The sequence below is a fragment of the Salminus brasiliensis genome, chromosome 19, assembly GCF_030463535.1.
Source record: "Salminus brasiliensis chromosome 19, fSalBra1.hap2, whole genome shotgun sequence".
Classification (NCBI taxonomy): Eukaryota; Metazoa; Chordata; class Actinopteri; order Characiformes; family Bryconidae; genus Salminus; species Salminus brasiliensis.
The window spans coordinates 8,420,587-8,444,709 of record NC_132896.1 but is presented as its reverse complement, the minus strand read 5'-3'; the positions used below and the strand labels follow the sequence as shown (position 1 = coordinate 8,444,709).

The window sequence follows — 24,123 nt, the reverse complement described above, 5'->3', positions numbered from 1 at the left end:
GTAGCCTACCAGTCAATGATTCAATAAATCCATAAATGCACAATGCTCAGTAAATCACTGTTAAAACGGAACGGAATAGTGCATTAATGCTGGATGGTAATGGAGAAAAGGTTGGCTGCCAGTATGGAAATTCTGGCTTGGCTGTAGCTGGGTTTGAGTTTTTCTGTCTCTCATATGCCTTCAGAGACTGAGTCACTGGTTAATGATTTTGTAAAATTAGTAGCATTACTACTATATAGTCAGTGAGTTCATATGTCCTCATTCTCACTGTTCTCTTGGTCTTGGCTGTGGTTGTGTTGTTTAATACAATGGGGGGAAACGCCCACGCTTAGGGAAATATTCTACCAAATAAGGAAGGAACTGTTGATGTGTGCATCAGGCATTTAAAAAGAACATATAGTATGATTATAGCATTAATAGTATGTTTGTACTTTGAAATAGGCTAACAACATCAACAGTTCAGCTTAATAGATTCTAGTGGAAATGCTAATTTCTTTTACCTAGATCATTGAATGGGTTCCTGTCTTAATTCTATATCTGTATATACCTGAATAAATAATACAGCTTTATTACAGTTGTATTATAATGACACATTATTTACTGTGTTAAAAGTACATTTACATTTTAAGCTTCTTTAATTTCCCCATGCCCTCAATTAAAGTTGTAAATACTGTATTTTTAAATGCCAACTTTACAGGAGATAGAAAAGGTCAGTGTCAATCACTTATTTCCAAGTCATTTGGGAGCTTTTCCATTGCTCCATTCACTATGAAAGTTTGACAAAATGTAAGTAATACTCTTTACACCTGGTCACGTCATGTGACTAGTATCTGGATAGTAGCCACATGCCTTTTACACTTAGTAGACAAATGTCAGACTGATTTAGTCCGACTAAAAAACGATTGCTGTGTGGGCAGTTTGGTTGTACTGGGAGGGGTTTTGGTTTATCGAATGCGTCTTGGAGAGCCGAATGTGTTTACACTGCTATAACTTGGCTCAACTGGGTCTCAGACCATCTCCTGAAATGGTTTGCGAGATCAGATTTGTATCTGTTTTAAATGTGTCTTGGGTGTGTTTACACTTGCATTTTTCAGTGGTTTGCTCTAGACAGATAAAATGACCAGTTGTAAACAGGTTTAAAAAAAAAAGTGACATTTTGTGACACAGAGGTGATACGCATATATTTTTAGCCCAGTCCTGCATAAACATTCTGCTCATCTGGATTTTAATAAAGCAGTTGTCTAATTATATATATAGATTATGAGGCATGCCTAGTTCACCTACTAACTTCTTTACTTATTTATTTACCATAATTATTGCAGTTAAAATTTTTTGCTTTATAGTATTGCTTTATAGGTACAGTGTGCATTTGATTGTTGTATTTTTTTATGGTGATTGGCTTGATAAATACATCCAAATGCAAAGGTTTATGTTATGTTGCTTTTTCTAAGTGAATATATTTTAACAGATTTTCACTGGAAACAACTTTACCATGGTATTTTCACATTGAACATACATATTTAAACATACAGTAGGTGTGTTCTCTGTGGCGAGAAAGATTTTCACTTCAAATCAGTGCCCAAACATACTATATACAGCTGTAACCTTAAGGTGTCATTTTACCCCAGAGAGTAGTAGTTTATCTAGATCTCAGATAACATGATGAACTAACCATCCGAAACAGTAGTTATGGAGGTAATTACAATACTGTAGTATTTAAACTGTTATCCGTTTGTTTTGTAGTGGATTGCTATTTACGGCATGAAGGGCTGGCAGTGTTCCTATCATAATGGAGGTGCTCTAAAGGATATGATCTCAAAGGTCAGAGCAGTTGGCAGAGAGTGACTGGTTGCTTTATTCACAGGCACCAGGCTATAGCAGCACATGTCAGTGCTGTGCCACTGGCATCTAATCTGTTGGAAATGCTTGGAGGGAAAGAAAAGGAAATAAGGCTTTTCTAATTGTGAGTGATTTTAAGAACCGTTCTAGGCTATTGCAGGAATTCTTTTTGGATAATGTCGGCTCCATGTAAGGTCGAAAGACAAATGAAAGTAAGAGGCAGACACTGACGTCAAATGTTTTAAATGCAGCATAAAAGACTGCTTGGTTGCATGTTTTTACTTAGCACTGATGGGTGTTGTGCAACATTGATCATACTGCCAACACAGTAAGCTGGCTGCAATGCTGGAAAGGCTGGATTCTTCAGAGTGTGTAAGCTACTTTGTGCACAAAGGGCTCATTTATTTATTTATTATTTTATTTATTATTTTTTGGTTGTTTACTGATTTTTATTATTTCCTAGTTATTTAAGCAAAAAAAACCCAAACGAAGCCAAGGTCTCATTTGCAGTGGCGCCTTTTTTTATATTAGATTATATAAACAAGGCAGCACAGTGTCATTCATGCAATGTACCACTCTTACACAACAACTTTAGGGCTTTATTCTTTTTTTACTGCGGTCATCACCTCAATTTACACCCTATATCAGCAAGCAGTTGTACCCTGTACTACTTATTTAAACTCCCTCGTTTTGAGGATCGTTAGCCTGCTAAATGTAAGGGAGTAAGGGAGTGGGTAGGTGAGCACATGGAAGAGTAGGGAATGTTTTAGTTAGTTAGATAATTAGCTAGTAGGCCTATTAGTCAGAATTTAGGTCCATGAGGTGCTTTTTTATTCCTTTTGCCTTGCACTCAATGATTCCGGATAGGCCCTGGACCCACCTCGGCCTTGAAGTGGATAAAATGATGGATGGTCATTGCTCAGGGATGCTTTAACATCATTCAAAAACAGATTGTTCCAGTTCTAAAATCTGATTCACATTTGATACTGTTGTAAAAAACAACGTAATGACTGCACGCATATGACCACGGATCAACTGAATTCTTAGTTAACACATTCATACAGAAGTTAGGCAGGTTATTTAAAGCCAGTGTGCTATTTATGGAATAGTCTTTGACTGTTATGTGGCTTGTTGCTGTTGACAGACTACTTTTCCTGGTGGATAAATTGTTTATTGGCAGCGTTATTGATGATAAGTTGCATAATTTATTGAAACTGGGAAATATAACAATATTCATTGTTGCTCTGACGAATTACATCACAATAGTACATTGTGGTTAGCACTGCCAGAACAATGACCAACGACCAACATGTTTCTCTACAGAGAGGGTAAAATTAGTCTTAGATTCGCCTTAGATTTAGATTTAGTGCAGCACAGTAGATGAAATGTTAAATAAATATTGTTTATACAGTTTTAGATAGTTTCCTTTTTTAAATGTCATATTTATGAAATAAGGACCACCATTATTATTTTCTGAGCATTCGTGTACTGTATCATACTGTATTTTGTATTGCATATTGGGTGGTGGTGTTTTTTTTTTTTTTTAAATAAGCCACTCACGTTTTTTGATGTTATTCCCAACATTCCTAGCTGAATTCCTAGCATGTGTTTATGGAAATAGCCAACCTGTGCTCCCATCTCAGTGACCTGCACCCTTGTTGGACAGCCAGAGTGAACAACCGGTCACGTGTGGGTCTTTTGACGGACATTGATAATTAGGGACTGGGTAGTGCTAACACTGACGGACATTCCGTAGGCATATCTGGATCATCTTCCATCCATTTGAAGATCTTGGAATGTGCTGTGGCTCCTCTGTGAATAGTAGTGAGCTGTAAGTGCTCCTTCATTTATGACTGTTTATCTGAGTTAGCGTAGCCGGTCGCTGGCTTACTGAGAGCAGCTTCCTGTCAGCTTAATGTTGCTTGTCAACACTTGCATCGTGATGAGTTATCTTTGGGAAGCACAGCTCACGGTATTTGATCTTTCCCCCTTCCCCTCCCCCAGACTGCTCAAGTGATATTCCTAGGCTCTGCCTGGGTTACTCACTGTCACACTCACTCACACTTACAAAGACTGGTCATGTAATGTTCCGTAAGACGAATATAGATTTAGCCAAGTGAATGAGTGCAGACCAACATGCTTGAAAGTAAAGTTAGGTAAATGGTTGGTGCACAGTTCATGCACTAAGGTAAGTGAGTAGTTCAAGTCTGAATGGTTGGCACACACTTTAGTGGCTTTTGTCAATTAGCTTCTGACCACACGCCAGCCCAGTTTGGTTTGCGCAACAACGAGCGCTATCTGCATGGATGCTGAAACGTGATATGATATACAGTACTGTGTGACTACATATCTCCAACAGACTGCAATGTGATGCCTTTTCCCCTGCCGTCAGCATACTGGTGGGCATGGCACATGACTGCTGAAAAAGCACTGGACTTTAGCGGGACGTGCTGTGAAGGACAGTTTGTGTCAACATCGTTAGCTCTAGACTCCTCTGACTCTTCTATGTTGCAGCTGCACAGGCTCCAGAATGTGCTCAGCCCCGTCCTGAAGCCTGAACCGAGGCCGCTGGGTCAGTAAGATGATACCTCATCCTTGAAAGAGAAGACAGGAGTAGCAGAGTCCATCCCACCTGACGGTACAATGGCACTTGGAGTGTTTGGCTGACACGTGCATGGAATGTCAAAGTCGGCAGGACAGGAGGGCGTCCACAGCAAAGTTCCCCAGTTCCTGGTGGGCTTTGAGGATAATGAGTATAAAGAAGTGTGCAGCGGAAACATGAGGAACAGTTCAGATCTCTACGATGAAGAGGAGGATGAGGATGATCTGGTAAATAGAGTGCATGGTCTATTAACATGGATGTAATGCCTGTGATCTGTCAATACAGTTTAAACAGTGTCTTGTAAAATTGCAGTGCTCCTGTTGCCGTACTTGAAGAAATACGTTGTCGGGGGGGGGGACAGGCTATTATTTCAATAAGAACAGGCTATTATTTCAACTTAGAATATGAGTGTTTTATGTTCAATGACTTTACTAATGTGCATTAAAAATGTAATTTTAATAATATCAACATATAGATTTTGGAAGTAATGGGATATTGAACTTCAACACTAGTTTAGAAAGTGTTCGTGTTGGGGGGGGGGGGGGGTGTAAATCAATTAATTCTAGTTGTACAGAGTACTTGAGATTTATACCTAACTGATACTAACCGTTTCATTTAACCACACTATATGGACAAACATATTGGGACACCTGCTCAATTATTGTTTCTTCTGAAATCAAGGGTATTAAAAAAGTATCCTGCTTTTGTTGAGTAACCGTCTCTACTGTCAAGGGAAGTCCTTCTACTAGATTCTGGAGCATTGCTATGAGGATTTGATTACATTAGCCCACCACCCAACCTTAACCTCAGCTCATCCCAAAAGTATTGGCTGAATCAACAGTTCAATACTGCAGGGCTTTATTTCCCTCTAGTCCATGCCTGGCATTAGGGTAGCTGAATGAGAATTAATTAGATTAATTAGAAGGAGTGTCCACAAACATTTTGACATGCACTGTATTTAATCTATTAGATTTGTACCTAACTATTATATTTAATTGCGAATTAAATGATGGATAGTGGTAGCGAGAGTTGTTTTTGCACGGGCCAGGAACAGTATTAATAATTAAGGGGCAGAAGATGTTGACTTGCAGTGGATAAAGCCAGTCAACTAAGAGTTCTCCATTATTCTTGTCTATGAGTAGTCTTGAACTTCAGATCACGTTTTAATACACAAATTTTGTGCGAGCAGTGGCAAATCAGTACTATACATTCATTTATACACCAATTACCAGTTCAAAGCAAGGTCATTTAGCAACTTTGTAGACCTGTAGCTCTTAATTTACCAATAGTAATTTAAATGCTTTGCCATGCTCTGAAGGCCTCGGAGCGCCAGATCGTGGTGGGGATCTGCTCCATGATGAAGAAGTCCAACTCTAAGCCTATGACCCAGATCATGGAGCGGCTTTGCAAGTTTGAATACATTACCGTGGTCATCTTCCCAGAGGACGTCATACTCAATGAGCCGGTGGAGAAGTGGCCCCTGTGTGACTGCCTCATCTCCTTTCATTCCAAAGGTAAAATGCACACATACTGCATTGTACCATGGAGTATGTGATGGTTGTGATAGTTATCATACTTTGTGTGGTGGTTTATCAATGCTGATGTTTTGTTGTTGCATTTGAAGGATTTCCCCTGGACAAAGCAGTGAGTTATGCCAAATTAAGGAACCCTCTTCTCATCAATGATCTTAACATGCAGTACTTCATTCAGGACAGGTAGGGAGGACAAAGCTGTTATCTGTTGTTACTATCTAAAACAAATCCACATTGAAAAGGGCTTTACCGTAAACTTTTGACTGGTTGTTTTAGGAGGGAAGTATACCGCATTCTCCAAGAGGAGGGTATAGATCTGCCACGCTATGCTGTCCTGAACCGTGACCCTGACAGACCTGAGGGTAAAGGTTTCCTCCACAGATATTACTATTGTTTCAAATGGTTGTAACTATATGCACGCAGTACTATGCAGGTGCTTTAGGCATTATCTCAGCTAGAGAGTTTTTGCTTGTAAAACCCAAGAACAGATACAATAGAACAGATGCAAGTAAGCATAAATATAAAACTATACTAAACAGTAACAAGCATTTCTCATTTTGAAGAAAGTAGTTGAGATCTTGTGAACTAGGCTTGGTTCTCGACCATTCCTGAACTTCCCCAATCTAGTGCGTTGGATGTGTTCAATTTCATTGCCAGCTCATCTGATTCAGAATCATTAAGCACTGATTTACCAAACCAGGTTTTGGATGATGCCCAGATTAGGAGTTAAAACCTTTGCACAGTACTGCATATTTGGTAGCTGAAAGTGTGTGCTAGGCTACATGATGAGAATGACTAGCCTTTCTTTAGAGCTCATTCACAGAGCCACCAGTCGGCCCAGACTTCTCCTACTCATTCTTGTAACTCATTTTGGACTGTTATTTAGTTTCATGTAGTTATTTATTAATAAGCTTTAGGATTTTGATGTGATTGAGTGTTAAAGAGTTTACCACTGTTAAAGCTGCAGGTCTGTTGTTCACTTATTAATCTTAAGACTTCTCAACTCAAGATTACTCAACTACTGCAAATAGTTTTGTTACTGTTATAGATGTAATATGTAACATATGTAGTCATGATGGTAAGGAATTAAAGGGGGGACCCACATAGATGCCCTTGCAGTATAATGTAGCTAATGTAAATCTGTGTGTGTGTGTGTGTGTGTGTGTGTGTGTGTGTGTGTGTGTGTGTGTGTGTGTCAGAATGTAACCTTGTAGAGGGAGAGGACCATGTTGAGGTGAACGGGGAGGTGTTTCACAAGCCTTTTGTGGAGAAGCCTGTTTGTGCTGAGGACCACAACGTCTATATCTATTACCCAACCTCAGCTGGGGGAGGCAGCCAGCGGCTCTTCCGGAAGGTGCAGTGTTCTATCGTCTTCATATTTCTAATTTCTTTCAGGTGCTTTTTGACAAGGTGTTTGTGTCCTTTCTGTTCTGTAATGAGGGTGATTTAGGCATATATTATGTTCTAGATTGGGAGCCGCAGCAGTGTGTATTCTGCTGAGAGCACTGTTCGTAAGACTGGATCTTACATTTATGAGGAATTCATGCCTACAGATGGTACAGATGTAAAGGTGAGTATGATGGTGCTTCTTTGCATGTTAGGGAGAGAGATAAACACTTAGCAAAATACTGAATGCGATCCCTGCATACGGCCATCACAAATGGTTATTCGAGTATTCGGTTACCTGTGCGCGCTTTCCTGTAGCTTTTACCCTGCGTGTTATTAAACAAAGAGTGTCTCTGGCACAATAACAGGTGTACACAGTAGGGCCTGACTATGCCCATGCAGAAGCCCGGAAGTCTCCCGCTCTAGACGGGAAGGTGGAGAGAGACAGCGAGGGGAAGGAGATCCGATATCCAGTCATGCTCACTGCTATGGAGAAACTAGTAGCCCGGAAAGTGTGTCTCGCCTTCAAGGTGTATAATGTTCTCTGTACTATTTTAGCAAACATCCACTCTGAAAGTTTGAAGCGGAGTTTGTGACACTGACTTCTGATCCTCACAGCAAACGGTGTGCGGTTTTGACCTCCTCCGAGCGAATGGACACTCCTTTGTCTGTGACGTAAATGGTTTTAGCTTTGTAAAGAACTCCATGAAATACTATGACGACTGTGCCAAAGTCCTGGGGTAGGTGAGGCTTTTTAAAAGTCAAAGTTTACCTTTTCTGTCATTCATATGTTCTGCCCAGATTTGGTCCTGGTGATCTACAACCATGTGATCATCTATGCAATGACACGGGGGGGGGGGGCATTTTAATAAAAGACATGAAGATCATGTTGATGAGTTGATGCATAACATCTTTATAAACTTCTGTAAACCTTTAAAAAGTTCTTCTCACTTGCGTCTCTTTTTTAAAAATGTTTTTTTATGGAATCAAGACTGGTTCTTCTGTGGCATTGCTCAAAGAACCCTTTGTAGCACCTTGTCTTTTTTTTGAGATTGTATAAAGTTTAGTTCCAACACTAGTCGAAAACACTTGATCTAAGTAACCAAGACCTTCAGGAGCATCTGAATATTAGAACCAGGTCTCCAAAGTAGAAGATCGCCAGGACTGGGTTTGGGCACCCTTACTTTATGCTAACGCTCTTTTAAATGTCATCTTAAGAAAAGTCTGCAGTTACCACAAAATAAGTATTCAGACATCAGTATCAGTATGTTGTTGTCTATACTGGTTGCATACTGGTGTAATATTGAAGTCCCTCCCATTAGGAACATGGTAATGCGAGAGCTGGCTCCTCAGTTCCACATCCCCTGGTCCATCCCAATGGAAGCAGAAGACATCCCTATAGTCCCCACTACCTCAGGAACCATGTATGTTCCGCTCACTACATTTATTCATGTAGTTTATGCTGTACCTTAAAGTGAAATAGATTTTTTTTTAAATCTTTCAAATTCCAAATGAGTATTATAAGCTTCCTTATTATATATATCCTTATGCAAGGATGGAACTCCGCTGTGTGATAGCAGTGATTCGCCATGGAGATCGAACACCCAAACAGAAGATGAAGATGGAAGTGAGGAACGCCCTGTAAGTAACTGGGTTTTTCACCTCATTCCAGAGCAGTTTGCCAGTCTGCTTTATGTGCCTGACTGTTGCTGCGCTTTTGCTGTTTTTTCAGGTTCTTTGACTTGTTTGAAAAGTATGGTGGCTACAAGACTGGCAAACTTAAGCTTAAGAAGCCAAAACAGCTCCAGGTAGGTACAGGTGCTGAAGAAAGAATACGCTTGGATCTATTGAAAAGCTTGTTTCGTTTTGTAGGTTAGATTTGCATGTGTCTAGCCTTTTACAGTACTTTTACAGTTCTTTAGGAGGTCAGAAACCTTCCCTAAATCTACTTACATTTTAAACATACCCACTTTTGTTTTCAAGAGGCAACCAGTTCCACTCACCACTGCAGAAAAGTTCATGTACTGTCCCAAGTCTACATCTTATAAATTATACTACTCCTCGACAAGAACAGTATTTGTCTAACTAATAACATTTGCCAAGTGCCATCTAGTGTCCTCTAGGCGCCATTATAACCAATGAGACAAACTTCTATTTTTTTTTTTTTTATTTATTTTTTTTTTTAAAGCTACCCCAGACTGAGTTCTTTTGTGACTTTATTTCAGTGACCAAAACAGAGCTTTATTTGAACTGATGAGTGTGGTGACATTACCAGTTAGCAGCCAAAACACAAGCTAAGCTAAATGTGGCTACTAAAGCTAACTCTCATTCCACCTTACAATAGTGCGCAGTTACAGTGTGTACATTTCAGCAGCAGCAGAACATAACTGCTGCATTATTTAAGGTGGAACTGAAAGTTCAAGGAAGGGGGAAATTTAATGTTACTCCCAGTCCATGTTTACTCTTGAATTAAGGCTGTTCAGAAACTAAACTATCATGGAAATGCTTTGTTCTGCCTGTGAGAGAACCACGCTTCTTTTCTTTGGTTCTAAACCAGCTCAGAACGGCACATTCATAACCGAGGAGGAGGATAATGCTAATGCACACACACTAAGTGGGCTGACTGTAGAGTTGTAAAGCAACTAGGAGTTAAATGATCAGATAGATCAGTCAGACTGGATTGAAAGATATTAATAAGTTGCTACCAAACGAAGTAAATTGATAGAAACTGTTACTAAAAATAGTGATTTTACTGGCATTTAGTATTGTGTATTAGCACCTTACCTAAGTTGTGGGGCTGAATTACTTCTAGAAACACAAAGATCTGATCAGAATCAGATGGTCAGCAAAGAGATTGGGGAGTAAAAAATTGGGACATCCCTAATATTTATAGCATTTTAATGTGTGATCAAATCAATCAAATATTAAAATCTTTTTGTAGTATATAATGTATAAATAGTACAGAATTTACTCTTTAATTACATAGATTTGAAATTAATCTCCACTCGTTTCAGTGAGGTGTGAATGTACAGAATAATACTTATGCTTTTCTTAATGCTGGTGATAACTGCAACTTAAATAAGCACTTCTGTCGACTTGGCCTCCTTAGGTCAAGTTTAGTGTCGGGGTCAAGTTCAGAGGCAAGAACTTCGCTGGATATTTAAGTCAGGGAATGAGCGAACTGTATCCACTGGAATGTCTTTCGTTTTTCTGGCCTCCGGAATATGACCTCTGGAACACTGGTCAACGTATGACATAAACACATGCACTGTTGAGCTGTTTATGATTGAGGTATCCCATGTCAAGGTTATCCTATATCATTTGGCTCATTTTCCATTGACATATGATGTTTATGAGGAGGCCTAAGAAAAAAGTATGTTTGGTACTAGTTTCCAAAATTAGGACTGTTTCACATGCAAATTTCTGGGCGTTTAGGAATCTGACACCTTTCATGCTAAATGTTTCACGTAAGAGGAGTTAAATGTAGAGGTTTTTATGTCTCTGCCTATATGCCCTTAATCTCCTGAACAACCTTTGACTGTGGAGCTTGGAGCAATAACTAAATGTACAGTGTGTATATTTGTGCCAATAATGTATCTCCTCTCCAGTAGTGTTTCTGTTATCTCTTTTTATCTATTTTGTAATTTAGGAAGTTCTGGATATTGCCCGTCAGCTCTTAGCTGAATTGGGTCAGCACAATGACTGCGAGATTGAGGAGAAGAAATCCAAACTGGAGCAGCTGAAGACGGTCCTAGAAATGTGAGTAACCTGTGTCATTATGACAACTGGGTTATTTAACATTAACAATGTAGTTAAGAAGAGTTGCTCCAGGCAACTGTAGCCATTTCCCGTCTCCCTGGTCATTCTTTCACTCTTTGTCCGTGTCTGAGCACACCCTCTATTGCTCCTTTGGTTATATTCGTATTGCAATTAAATGGCTATATACAGACAGGTAACAAATAAAAGGAAAAAAACCCATCATACAGTGTTTTAGAAAGGTGTTGGTATTGGGCCACCAAGTGCTACTGGAACAGCTTTAATGTATCTGGGTAGAGATTCTGCACATTTCGGAAAGTATACTGGCAAGATGAAAAAACATTTTTTCAAAGAGTACCATTCCTGTTTGCCACACAGGCATGTGTCCACTTGTCAGTAATTTGAGTAGCTCACGGTTTTCCCCACATCTCTGTATACCAGTGCCATGTGTTTTTGTGCCTTCATCTTTGTAATGAGGGGTTTATGTTCTGCAGCCCTACCATAATATCTCTCTCTCTCTTTGTAGTTGTGAATCAGACATGGTCTTGTCATGTCCTGCAGTGACACTCTTCTACTTTTTTTTACATATCACACTCACTGAATGTGCTTTTTTGACCTGACTTTCCAACTCTTTATCAAAATCTTTCCCACAGACTAAAGTCACTAGTCACTGTTTGAAACACTATTGAAACACTTGCCAAGAGCAGTCTTTGTGACTGATGCATTCGGTAGGATGTTAGTTGCTTAATTGGATTATGTAATACACCTGTTTGAAAGTGTTTGCACCCGTGATTGCACTCATATTTGCACAAATTATTTTAGGTTTGCACTTGCATTGACCCTTGCGTCAGGTTTGTACTTGCGTTTGCACTCGCGTTGACGCTCACGGTAAACCTTTTGCACTCACTTCTCCACTTATTTACTCATGTATTAAATTTCTTTCCTTAAATTTGTCACTTGTCTGTATTAAAGTATATATAATTGAAGTATCCCATAATATATTAGAACACTTGTGATATATTAAAATACTTGCAATTGTGATTAATGTGGGCAAAATTATTTAGGTGAATTAGATCATGTCTAAGCATTTGTTAATGCAGAGATGGAACACTAAGGTTGCTTTGGCTGTTCACAGAACACAGAGCCCAATCGTCATTTACATCCTGTCAGTATTGCAAATCAGTTTCTCACATTCATTCCTTTCTTCTCTTCTCTTCCCCTCTGTCTTCCTCCCTCCATCTCCACTGGCCACACTCTCTGCAGGGAGTCCAGCCTGAACGATAATCAGTACGCACCATCATAGGTTATGCCTGTAGAAGTGCCTTTATCCTTATGAAGGCCTAAACAGTACAGCTGTTGCCCTGTAGTCTCTCACACTAGTAGCCTGAGTTCATTAGGGCTCCCAGATCTCTGTATGGTTCTTGTAACAAAGTCAATGGGAGTCCATATATGATGCATGTGTCCTCAGGCGTGTCCTGAATAACTGACTACTTCATCTCTCCCTAATTCCTCCACTTCCCCAGCCAATTCAAGATAAACCACTTTCATAACACATGCGGCATTGTTTGGGATCTGATTAACTGTTAACAAACTGTTAGTAAACACGTTGACCATAACCATGTGACAATATCATGTCTATAACCTGTAATATGGATATGCTTGGTTTGTAATAAAGGAATTTCGATAAACTACAGCTGTTGAAAAATGCCCTAAACCTGGTTCAGACTCAGTTTGGTTAAAAACTGGCTCCCAACCAGGCAACAGAGCATTTTAAACTACAGCATAGTCAGATGTCTGATGACCAGATGTAATCCGACATCTCTCTATTTCTATCTCTTGTGTTTTTGGCATGTTGCTCTCGGCTGTGATCGTTTTAAATGTTTTTGTTTAGGTTGCCATGTTTCATCCAGAGCATTGTAACGGTCCTTTAAAGTGAACAGCAAACTGGTATCAGTATAGCAGCTGTGTTTTCTTTGATCCCCTCAGAGCCTCTCCGGGGGCGTAGGGCCAGCTCTGGCATGGCCCACATGGCACACATTAACCTCCGCCACTTCGGAAAGGTCAACCTGACATGTTTCTAGAAACATGGCAGCCTCTGAGCACCTGCTAGCAAAAGCCTATCTGTGCTGTGCCCTCTGGGCACTGTTTATGTCAGACAGTGTTACAGTGGTGGTTGTACCGGTGTGTCCTGCCCAATGTGTTGTCTTTCAGGTATGGTCATTTCTCCGGCATTAATCGAAAAGTGCAGTTGACCTATCTGCCCAACGGCCAGCCAAAGGCGTCGAGTGAGGAGGAAGGTGAGTATCTGCTGTAGACTGAGACGACAGTAAAGTTATGTTAATCTGTGCAGGTTTGTTTCTACCCTCTTATTTTGCCTTTTAAAGCATTATGTAAGAAATGGCTTTTGCACTTATAGCTACCTCTAAATGACACATTTTTAACATGCATTTTACAAGCTGATGGATACATAACCGGCATCCGGACTGAAGCGATAGTGTAATGTTTTACAGCAGCTTAACACAATTCTTGTTGTGATGTCCTGCTCGGTTCACCAGAGTCACCTATTTGAGGAGATTGTAGACAGGTTAGCGTTTAGCCTTTAGGACTTTTCTTTTAAATAAAGATTCAGCAGTGTATGAGGTTCGCAGTATGTCACTTCCATGTTCTCAACTCTCATTACTCAACTCTGCAAAGGACAGTACACTCCAAAGTGCTGAACAAAATTTTCAGGTTTTACAGTATACACAAAATACAGCTCTTATGAGGCTGCATTTACATTACCAGACTGAAGTGATTTTTTGCCTCAGTTCAACACAAATCTGATTCAGCAGCCTGGCAAAACAATAAAGAGGAGAGGAAAAGCTGTGGACAGAAGTTGTCGTTTTGCTTGATATTTGGGAAAATTGATCAGTTCAAGCTAAAGCTCTGTGTGCACGTGTGCCGGTTCAGGGACAGGTTCGTTCACCTGTACAGACGGATACAGGTCTCTTCCTTTTATGAATGTGAACCGTCAAGATAGTCAAATCCAATCTGAGCAACAAATCAGAATAGATTAATGAGGCTTGTGAGGTGAATGTAGCCTAAGTGAACTAAACATAAGACTTAACAGCATAGAAAGTCAGACTATGCAAGTTTCAGTGTGTGTGTGTGTGTGTTTGTGTGTGTCTGCAGACTCTCTGAAGGAAGGTCCGTCACTGCTGTTGGTTCTGAAGTGGGGAGGGGAGTTGACCCCAGCGGGCCGAGTGCAGGCAGAGGAGTTGGGGAGGGCCTTCCGCTGCATGTATCCTGGAGGGCAAGGTACACACACACACACACACACACACACACACACACACACACAAACTCGCACATGTGTTTCAGCTTGAAGAAACTAATCTGATCTGCATGCCTTTTACACAAATGTAACAGTTCACTGGGTCTTTAGTTTATTGTTTTTATTAGCTGTTATAAGATAAGATAAGATAAGATAGTCCTTTATTAGTCCCGCAGTGGGGAAATTCACAGTATATTAAAATACTTGCAATTGTGTTTGTGTTTGTGTAATGATGCTTGTTATCTGAGAGAAAGGTGCACCTGATAAAGTGCATTTGAGAAACGTGTGAGGATGAAGAATGAGTACAGGGACGAAAGCTGGGGAGAAAAGCACAGCTGCCCAGTTCCAATACAACAGCTAACAGATGCCTGTGCTGGCCAACATCACACTAAGAGTGATGTGGGGAGGAAGTTCCATCATCCCACCCCTGAGAGAACAAGGCCCACTGTGCCCTCTCTGACTCCGGCTGATGATGGCAAGCTGCATGACCCAGGATTTGGACCAGCAAAAACAGAAAATGTAACATAAAAGTTACATTTTAGGATTTCTTAGGATTTTCTTACATCTTACACCTTAAACGTTTTGAAGTGTTTTTTTTTTTTTTTATTATTATTATACATCTACGTAGCCAGTGTGGTGTTTGTGGTGTTGTGAATTGTATGTGCAGTGTTCTGTAAATAGTAACAAGCCCTTTTGAAGAACCTTTAGTGACAGTTCTGTTGATGACATTACGTTCTCAACATACAAACATGCCTTTCCCATCAGAGCTGCATGCATGTCTAGCATCACCTGCCATGCCCAATATTGTAAGTGGAAATGGGGTCTTTATTGTTTGTTTGTTTGTTTTTAGAAATACCCTAAGCTTTAGTTAGTTTGAGTTAGCAGGAACTAACCAAGACCAAACCATTTCCCACATTCTTGCTGCATCATATTCTGCTGTTTGGAGGAGAGTAACACTCTGCATCGCCAGCTTACTTGCTGTTCTCTTGCCTTACATTGTAAACTAGATAACTGCAGATCCCTTGGCTGTGAGTCCCCTATTGAGAGCGGTAAGAATAGCTTTGAGAGTGTGGGAGTGATGGTAATATTGGGCTTTGTGGGATGCTGTTCCCATCATTTAATACTTCAGCAGTCAACTGACCCCACTAATCCTGTTTGTCCCATGTGAATGGCGTCAAGAGATTTGCTTTCTGTGGAGTGTGCGGTGGATTCAGTGACATGCACATCGGCTTTCATGATTCCATTGTCATAAACCATTATTTTCCAAGCAGTGCGAAGATCATGATGTGACTTGGGTGTTTTACACACAGGATTCGTTCATAATTGTCTTTCTTGACCGCATTCTTGAGGACCTAATCGCATTTTACGCCAGAAAAGACGCTGCGTGTGATTCACCAGAATCTTTCCACGGTAGCTTCTTATTTCACACCGGATTTGACACACACACACACACACACACACACACACACACACACACACACACACACACACACACACATATTGCAAGGCAAACTGCTAGGATGCCACTTGTAGCATATTTATTATAAAACCTCTGTGGTGCTCTGTGACCAGTGACACATACTTCTACTGGTCCAGCATGGTATTGTGCCATCTGTAGCATTACATAGATCATGTAACACTCATATAACCTAATATCACAAAAAGTCGACCATGCAGCCATTTATCCTCCATGTCTTGCATGAATCAGGCTGAGTGTGTAGTTTGGAGTTTTTTTGGTTTTCTATTTTGTCCACAAATGTCCAGTTTGCACTGTCCACAGAAAATGTAACATTTTACCTCAATAGATTACCTTATAAGCAATATGCAACACAGTGACAAGATAAGGGGTTCAGGGGTTTTTGTCTGTTATAATCTTTATGGCTGTTGCCAATCTTTATGCTCTTTTTTTCTGCTGAGATGCTGAAGGCCATGGCTCTAGCTTCTGCTCTTTGCTTTGACTTAGGTGACTATGCTGGCTTCCCTGGCTGTGGCCTGTTGCGTTTACACAGCACCTACCGTCATGACCTCAAGATTTACGCGTCAGATGAAGGCCGTGTTCAGATGACTGCTGCTGCTTTTGCAAAGGTATGCAAAGGAGTGTAGATGCCTGAATGGGTTCTTGTGTACACACTCATTTATTATATTCTTAACAATTGTGTATGTGTTTGGCAGGGTCTGTTAGCCCTAGAGGGTGAGTTGACCCCTATCCTGGTGCAGATGGTAAAGAGTGCCAACATGAATGGCCTACTGGATAGTGATAGCGACTCACTCACAGACTGCCAGCAAAGGGTCAAAGCTCGGCTCCATGAGATTATGCAGAAGGACCAGGACTTCACTGGAGACGATTATCAAAAGGTACAGCAACTGGAAACGCTGCACAGCTTTCAAATCCTGACAGGTTATGGAAAGACGTCTATCTTAAACTCTCCAAATGATTTTGGTAGAATTCTTCTGACTAGGCATCACATACTGCCCAACGTGGTGTGTAACTTGTTGCTAAACTGGATATGAACACTCCTTACTCAAATGAAAACATAGGTTCTCATTTCCCAAAGCTCCTCCTCCATTTAACGCCCTACAATTTCCAGCGTCCTCCATTTAGATAAGTCATGTCTTTTAGCCCAAGCTCAATTTATAAAGAGAGGTGTGGCATTCTAGCTTAAAACAAAAGCCAGCTGAACTCCAGTCATAGTCCTCAGTCATAGCTTCTCCTCCTATACAATAAATATGTTTCATTGGCATGGTCTGAACCTAGGTCCTAGAAAGAAACATTGAGGTACAGCAGCTTTTCCCCTGTTCTCTGGGCTGTCTGATTACAAGGCAAGAAATTAGAACCAGTTCCTCTAGTACACATTATATGCCACTACAACTGGCCACTTCCAAAATCTTCAGGACCAGACAGACTTGCCGATTGTAGTCTAAATCCTAAACAGTGTTGTGAGCTGTTGCCCTGTGTAGCTGTAGATGTTTGAGATGTTCTTTTCAAAATGATGTGTCTTTCAGCTTGCCCCAACTAGCAGCCCCTCTCTGGTCAACTCTATGAAAAGCATTGGAAATCCTGTCAAGACATGTGACCAGGTTTATGCACTCATCCAGAGCCTCACTTGTCAGATCCGGAAACGGCTGGAGGACCCCAAATCTGCAAGTTAGTCTTTTTTTAAATTTGAGCTTTTTGCTCTGAGATTAGTTTGAGATGGTAATTTTCATCCTACTGTGATTACACAAGTACATCAACTATAGAATAATCCACCCCTTTTTCCAGATTTGCAGCTGTATCACAGTGAGACCTTGGAGCTCATGCTGCAGAGATGGTCCAAATTGGAAAGGGACTTCCGAATGAAGAGCGGCCGGTATGACATCAGCAAAATCCCAGATATCTATGATTGTGTAAAGTACGACACACAGCACAATAGCTCTCTGGGTCTGGAGAACATGTTGGAGCTCTTCCGGCTATCCCGAGCACTTGCTGACATCATTATTCCTCAGGTAGATGAGCTCAGAGGTTTTTCTCATTTCTGTCTTGTTTTGAATTAACTCACTTTGTGTTTTCCAGATCTTTTCTTTTTCGGTTGTGTCTCATGTATTATATATATTCTTAAGGAATATGGGATCAGTAAATTGGAGAAGTTGGATATTGCTAGTGCCTACTGCCTGCCCCTGATTAAGAAGATCCAGCTGGACCTTCAGAGGACACATGAAGATGAAGCCGTCAACAAGCTTCATCCACTGTGAGCCTCTGTACTGTCTACAATACAATTTACAAATCACCCTTATTAATCCACTTTTGGCTGTGTGAATTTGGGGCTATAATGTCACACATGTATGTATTCTTTTACATTGACTGATGATTTGATTATAATAAAAGGCTTTCGTGAAGGCATCTGGATATTTCTTAGGTCTGTGTGAACCTCTGTGAGTGATCAGGCTGTGTTTTTACCATCTCCTGGTGGTTCAGGTACTCCCGAGGCGTGATGTCTCCGGGTCGCCACGTGCGGACCCGGCTCTATTTCACCAGCGAGAGTCACGTGCATTCATTGCTCAGCATCTTCCGCTATGGAGGCCTCCTCAATGTGAGCATCAGTACATTTTCTATGCATTAAGACACATCAGACACTTTCTATGCATTGCAAAGCTTATTTCTTTCCTAAATGTACATTTTCTACTGTGTATGTGTTTGTCTAGATCCAACATATGCTTTAAGAGCACAGTTCAGCTATTAAATGCAGACATGTGGAAGGCCTGTGTAATGTTTTAATCTTAGGCTGCCTTGGGCATGTTAACAGACTTGCAGTGTGAGGACTGCAGATTGCAGGCTTTTGTAAGGCAAAGGCTAAACAGCTTACAGAGTACTCATCTGTCAGCTGTAATGGGGAGTTTGGCTGTTTAGAAGAGATTATGCTTTATTTACCTATGAAGTGGAGCAGTGCTTATGGACTCAAATTCCCTGTTATGTGAACCCAAATAAAGTATTTAAAATGTGTTTATACATTTCTGCTTCAGGAGGAGAAGGATGAGCAGTGGAAGCAAGCCATGGACTACCTCAGTGCTGTAACTGAACTCAACTACATGACTCAGATAGTCATTATGCTGTATGAGGACAACAATAAAGTAAGCATTTGGTCCACTTTCATCTCTGGTGCTATGTGTTTCTAATGACCTTGCCCTCATTAAACTGTATGTGTGGGCAGGATCCGTCTTCAGAGGAGCGTTTCCACGTAGAGTTGCACTTCAGTCCCGGGGTCAAGGGCTGCCGAGATGAGGAAAACGCACCAATGGGCTTTGGGTTCCGCCCTGCCTCTGTTGAGGTGTGTGTGCATGCACTCATGGTTTCTTTCCACTCCAGTATCAAGTTTACCCCTTTTGTACTTCTTTAGGATGATCTAACCATTCAATATAAAACAATATAACGTAAGGTAAACTTTACATCAAGACTGGTGAAAAATATATAAGCTTCTGCTAATACCTTTGTCTGACTTGGATTTAGAACCAGGAGAAGCAGGAAGATCTGGGCAGTCTGGAGGATTTGTCTCAGGATGAGCCTGACCGAGCTGTACTTACTGAACCCCTGAGCATTCACAAAAAGTCTCCTCTGGTTCGCAGCCGCAAAGCTGGATCCATGGAGGTACTCTTTCTCAGCACAGCCTCTAAACGTGTTTGCAGACCTTACAATCGATTTCTACTCTGTTTATGGTGGTGACAGGTTGGTGTGTTGCGCAAAGTGTGCAGCATAAGATGAGCCTCTGTCACTGACTTTACATCTAGAAGGTGGGCCAACTAGGTAGTCTAATAGATTGGGCAGTGAGTGGACACCGTGTTTAAACACTCCAGCAGCATTGCTGTGTCTAATCTACTCAAACCAGCGCAGTACACACTAACACAGCACCTGCTGTGGTGGTCCTGTGGGGTCTTGATCATTGAAGAACAGTCTGAACGGAGGCTAACAAAGTATGCAGAATAACGGACAGACTACAGTCTGTAATTTTAGAACTGCAAAGTGCTAATTTATATTTATTAGTACATACTTGTTATACTTTATTAGTCCAATTGTAAAACTGTGTCCAAAAAGTTGGGCAAAAATGAGTTTGTGTGTCCCCACAGGTCCTCTCTGAGAGCAACATATCCTCTCGTGGTGCATCCTATCGCCTCTTTCCCTCTTGTTCCCGCCAGTCCCCTGAGATCAAGTCCAGTGGTCTCGGTACGTATTGTGTCTCCTCCTGCTGTTTTTCCTCCTCTGAAAATCGGCCACATGCCCTCACTCACTTGCTCAGCAGTGTTTGTGGTCAGATGACCTCTTTTTGTCCCCTGGACGATCGCACTCCTCAGAATACATTGCCCCTATTTCTGCACAGCACCCATGAGGCCCTACCCAGGCTCTTCTGAAGGCTGTTTAAGTTAGGGTCAGCTCATACTTTGCCCACTGCGTCTGAAATGTACTCGCGCTGCCAGTCGTGATCTAAATACAGCTGCTGGCAGCACACTGAGTGCTATTCCTGCCTGTCCTATTCCCTTTGGGCAAGAACCTTTAAGAGGTGAAACAATGCAAACAGTGCCTCAGACAGTGAACCGCTTAATACCTGAAGGGACTGGCTTGCATGTGCATTGTGTACACCCTATTCAACTAGATGTTCCAGGCTATGTTTGGGCAGACAGATGAATCAAATCTGTTTTGCCTTGTTAATTTGTTCCTGACTGAGAAGAAAACAGCTCAAATTAGATGAAAAAAATGTAACCTGCTGTTTAAACGTAGCTGTGGTGTTTAACAGGGCTTGACTTGTTTGTGTGGAATTCCTCACTAATAATATGTTTGTTGCATCTGGCCTGTTTCTCACACCAACCTGCCTCTGAATCTAGGGTTAGTGCTTCGGCACAATAGAGCACAAGGATAACTGGGAATGTTTTGAAGGGAGGAATGCTTTAAGCTCCCTTTGTTTACCAAGCTACCTCTTGGTTTTCTTCTTCTCTGTGTTTGACTTGTTGGCACTGTTAAGGTATCAGTTATTTACAGACGCACAGTGTTTTCATATCAATAATGGGTCGCTCTGCAAACACACGCACATCCCCTGAGGAGGGGATTGTTGGTGGGTGCTCATGGACCCTGGGCCAAGCAGATTGCACCAAACCAACTATTTCTGCCTCTGTTTCAAAAAACATCCCCTCTGCCTACTTTTTGTGTTTTAACTAATGTTGTTAGGTTTGTTGTAGTGTTGCCAGGTTTATTTACATGTGAAATTAAATTTGCTATTAGTTAGAGCAACCAAAATTATGAAAAGGACTATTCTACAGCTAACTGTTATTATTACTCTACTGTAATTTTGTCACTAGGAGTGTAACGATACACAATAGTTCAGAAGGTTTGGATCGCACACCATATTTTGGAACTTGCGACCCAATTGCATAAGGCTAGAGTATTTTTCATTCATGTTGAACAGGCAATAGTGCGAGTTACAGTATGTTCCACCCTGTGTCATGGTTGGGCCTTCCCTCTGTAGCCTGTACAGCAGCACACAATCCTTGACCAATCCACCATGATTGAGAAAGTTGAAATAAGGTGGAAAAAGGCCAGAAAGTCACTGAAACACGTTTTTAGGCATTTCACTGTAAACAGAAAAGTGAGTGAGAAAGTATAAGTAGAAAACTCTGCAGATGTGAGCCATTCTCTCTGTGCAGGCAAGAAGCGGGCAGTAGTGGGCAGTGGAGGCACGATAGTTCTAGAATTGGGCTATTGAGGACAGCGTTGTGGGTTTGATTTCACATTTATTTTATTTTTTTTTTTTTTATAAAACGCACTCGAGCAACAGAATATGGTCATGCCCCAGATTTTAGTAGTCTCTGCACATATCCCTGACAAGACATTTGGCAAGATGAGCTCCTTGGTGAGCTTCTTGCACAATACCCGTTGTAGTGACCCTGCATGCTCAGTAGTGAAAACTAACCAACCATCAACATTTTCCCTTCCTCTCCATCCCATGGTCTCTCCCAACCCCTCACAGGCTCTCTGTTCACGGGCCTCTTCAGTGCCTCTTTCCGGGGGGTGTCCTCCAGTGCCCCCAACCTGCGGGAGTTAGCCCGAACCCAGCGCAAAAAGGCCACCTCCCCCAGGAGGCGGTCTAATAGAGACGGTACGTCCCATCCCAAACCACGTCGTCTTCCAATGATGAAGCGTATTGGCTTTATGCTGATTGAAAGATCATATACAGTCCCTTGCTACAGTCCATTCCTGATCAGTGTCTATTGCTACTTCCAAGATCAGTTTCCCAACCAATCACCACTGTGCTGCCCTGTTTATTTTCTTTCATTGTTGACCCCTCCTACCCTAAGCTCATATGGACTCAGGCTGCGCTGACATGTGCATCTCTGTTTTTCCTTGGCCTGCTTATTAAGCTGAGACTGGTCTCTGCCTCAACCTCATGGCCGAACAGTGCAAATAGCTTCACTTTACCTTGAGCTCCCTTTCCCTGTGATTGTCTTCAAGGCTGCTCCAACCTAACCTTCCATTCCGTCAGTTCTGTTTAGTTTATGATTAATGTCTTGTTTATTAATGATTGACCCTTTAAGCTTGATTTGTTGCATGGCATGTGTCTTGTTCTTGTTTTATCTCATTGCGTTTTTTATTTTGGGTTGATGTAGTCCTGCTATGCCCACAGAGACATGATCCAATTAATGTTTGTGACTGTTTGTACCCAAGTACATCAATTGAACTGTAACAAAACTGGCTATTTTTCTTCTTACCTCTAGAGGGCTTTAGAGGGTTTAACACAGGGACTTTGGGTTTCTGAATTTGCAGTAAGTTTTGCTGGAGTCAGTTGAGTGGAACAGTTCTTCCATGCTTGTACCATCCAAATTCACGCCTCCATTTCTGTTTATTCCAGTGCATAACATCTCTATATTCGGCTTCATGTATTCTGGTTCTGGTTCCTTCTGCAAACACATTCTCCCAGTCCTGAGCATATTAACACATTTGTCCACAGGGTGTCACTGTGTCTCTAAGACTGAGGACTGCAGCACCTCATACCTACAAAATTAGTGCCATGTCACTGTTATGTTTGTTCATTACCCCGTCATATAGGCTACATATGGCCAGTATGTGCTATGTATTCGGGCCAGTGTGTCCACACACCTCCTCTGGTATCAGTTGTCAGTGTATGGGTGTAACTAAAAGGTTAATGCTGGAGAATAACCTGGCTTACTTCTTTTATTCCCTCAGAGTTGCTCTCAATGCCGGCAGTAAAGAGGTTTTCAGTGTCGTATGCCAGGCATCCAACTAATGGTATGTCTGTTATTTGAAGTCCGTGTGTTTTGACACTCTGCTTGCATGCCCTCCGGGGGTAATTTCGTGGTAGTAATTTGTTGGCATTGTGATCTTAATGTGGAAATATTTTGAAACTCGTTTTTTCCGATGTTTCCACTCACATCTTTCCTCACTTGTTAAATTTAGATTCTCCGTCTACACCCATACCACCACCCCCCAGGGTCTAATTCTTTCTTTCTGATTCCTTCTTCCTCCTTCAGCCCAATAGATGCATGTCCTTAAATACTGAATATATCTATTATGATATATTTCTTTGTGTGTTCACGCAATGTTTCATCTCATGGTTAACCCTTGGTTAACCTTTATGGTTAACCTTTCTGTAATTGTGCTTTAGCTTTGTGCTTTAGGGTTGATCACCAGCTGAATTACAATTTACATGTTTGTTTTGTATATATATATGAAAAAATGAGGACACCCCATTAAAACTCTGTCTTTAACCTGTTTAAATATATGGACATTTGGTCTTAATTTAAACAATACTGAGAGATTGAGGTAACGTTCTAATTCTTCTTAGGAAGATTTAGGGGGGCATGGGACTTTTGCCACAGTTTGTCACAGTATTTATTTTGTGCAGCCTTTTTCTGATGGTAGATGATGTAGTGAGACATAAACTGTGGCAAGAGCTTCCTGATGGTTCCGTGATGATATTTTGGGATTGTTGGAGACTTCTTTACGCACCTTGTAGGCTGCTTTTGGGCTGAACTTGCTAGGACAGCCTGACATGGCCAAGATCTCGGAAAGCTCTTTGGATCTCACCATGGCAATAACACCCACTTTAACAATCAAGAGCAAACCAAATGTCTGAGGTTTAAAATAACAATCTCCTCCAAAATCCTCTTTAATGATGTTCTAGTCATGTGCAGCTGATGTGCTACACCTGATTTTA

The 24,123-nt window shown here is 41.2% G+C and overlaps 1 protein-coding gene across 6 annotated transcripts in view; it reads left to right on the top strand.

Annotated features, from left to right (window-relative positions):
* Window positions 1-24,123, top strand: part of ppip5k1b (diphosphoinositol pentakisphosphate kinase 1b) — a 37,397-nt gene that overhangs the window by 1,707 nt on the left and 11,567 nt on the right. The window contains exons 2-27 of one of the 6 annotated variants that reach the window (XM_072664236.1): window positions 4,354-4,668; window positions 5,760-5,955; window positions 6,066-6,156; window positions 6,250-6,335; window positions 7,173-7,327; window positions 7,442-7,543; window positions 7,728-7,889; window positions 7,978-8,099; window positions 8,682-8,783; window positions 8,914-9,000; window positions 9,092-9,167; window positions 11,009-11,118; window positions 13,327-13,412; window positions 14,287-14,412; window positions 16,392-16,513; window positions 16,601-16,783; window positions 17,432-17,573; window positions 17,691-17,914; window positions 18,029-18,159; window positions 18,378-18,498; window positions 18,929-19,036; window positions 19,117-19,233; window positions 19,413-19,550; window positions 20,027-20,123; window positions 21,919-22,047; window positions 23,133-23,195. In XM_072664236.1, coding sequence (XP_072520337.1) covers window positions 4,519-4,668; window positions 5,760-5,955; window positions 6,066-6,156; window positions 6,250-6,335; window positions 7,173-7,327; window positions 7,442-7,543; window positions 7,728-7,889; window positions 7,978-8,099; window positions 8,682-8,783; window positions 8,914-9,000; window positions 9,092-9,167; window positions 11,009-11,118; window positions 13,327-13,412; window positions 14,287-14,412; window positions 16,392-16,513; window positions 16,601-16,783; window positions 17,432-17,573; window positions 17,691-17,914; window positions 18,029-18,159; window positions 18,378-18,498; window positions 18,929-19,036; window positions 19,117-19,233; window positions 19,413-19,550; window positions 20,027-20,123; window positions 21,919-22,047; window positions 23,133-23,195 — 3,226 coding nt within the window. In that variant the 5' untranslated portion in view covers window positions 4,354-4,518. The remainder of the gene's footprint in view (window positions 1-4,353; window positions 4,669-5,759; window positions 5,956-6,065; window positions 6,157-6,249; window positions 6,336-7,172; window positions 7,328-7,441; window positions 7,544-7,727; window positions 7,890-7,977; window positions 8,100-8,681; window positions 8,784-8,913; window positions 9,001-9,091; window positions 9,168-11,008; window positions 11,119-13,326; window positions 13,413-14,286; window positions 14,413-16,391; window positions 16,514-16,600; window positions 16,784-17,431; window positions 17,574-17,690; window positions 17,915-18,028; window positions 18,160-18,377; window positions 18,499-18,928; window positions 19,037-19,116; window positions 19,234-19,412; window positions 19,551-20,026; window positions 20,124-21,918; window positions 22,048-23,132; window positions 23,196-24,123) is intronic. The other 5 variants (XM_072664237.1, XM_072664239.1, XM_072664238.1 and 2 more) reach the window with 5 other exon arrangements.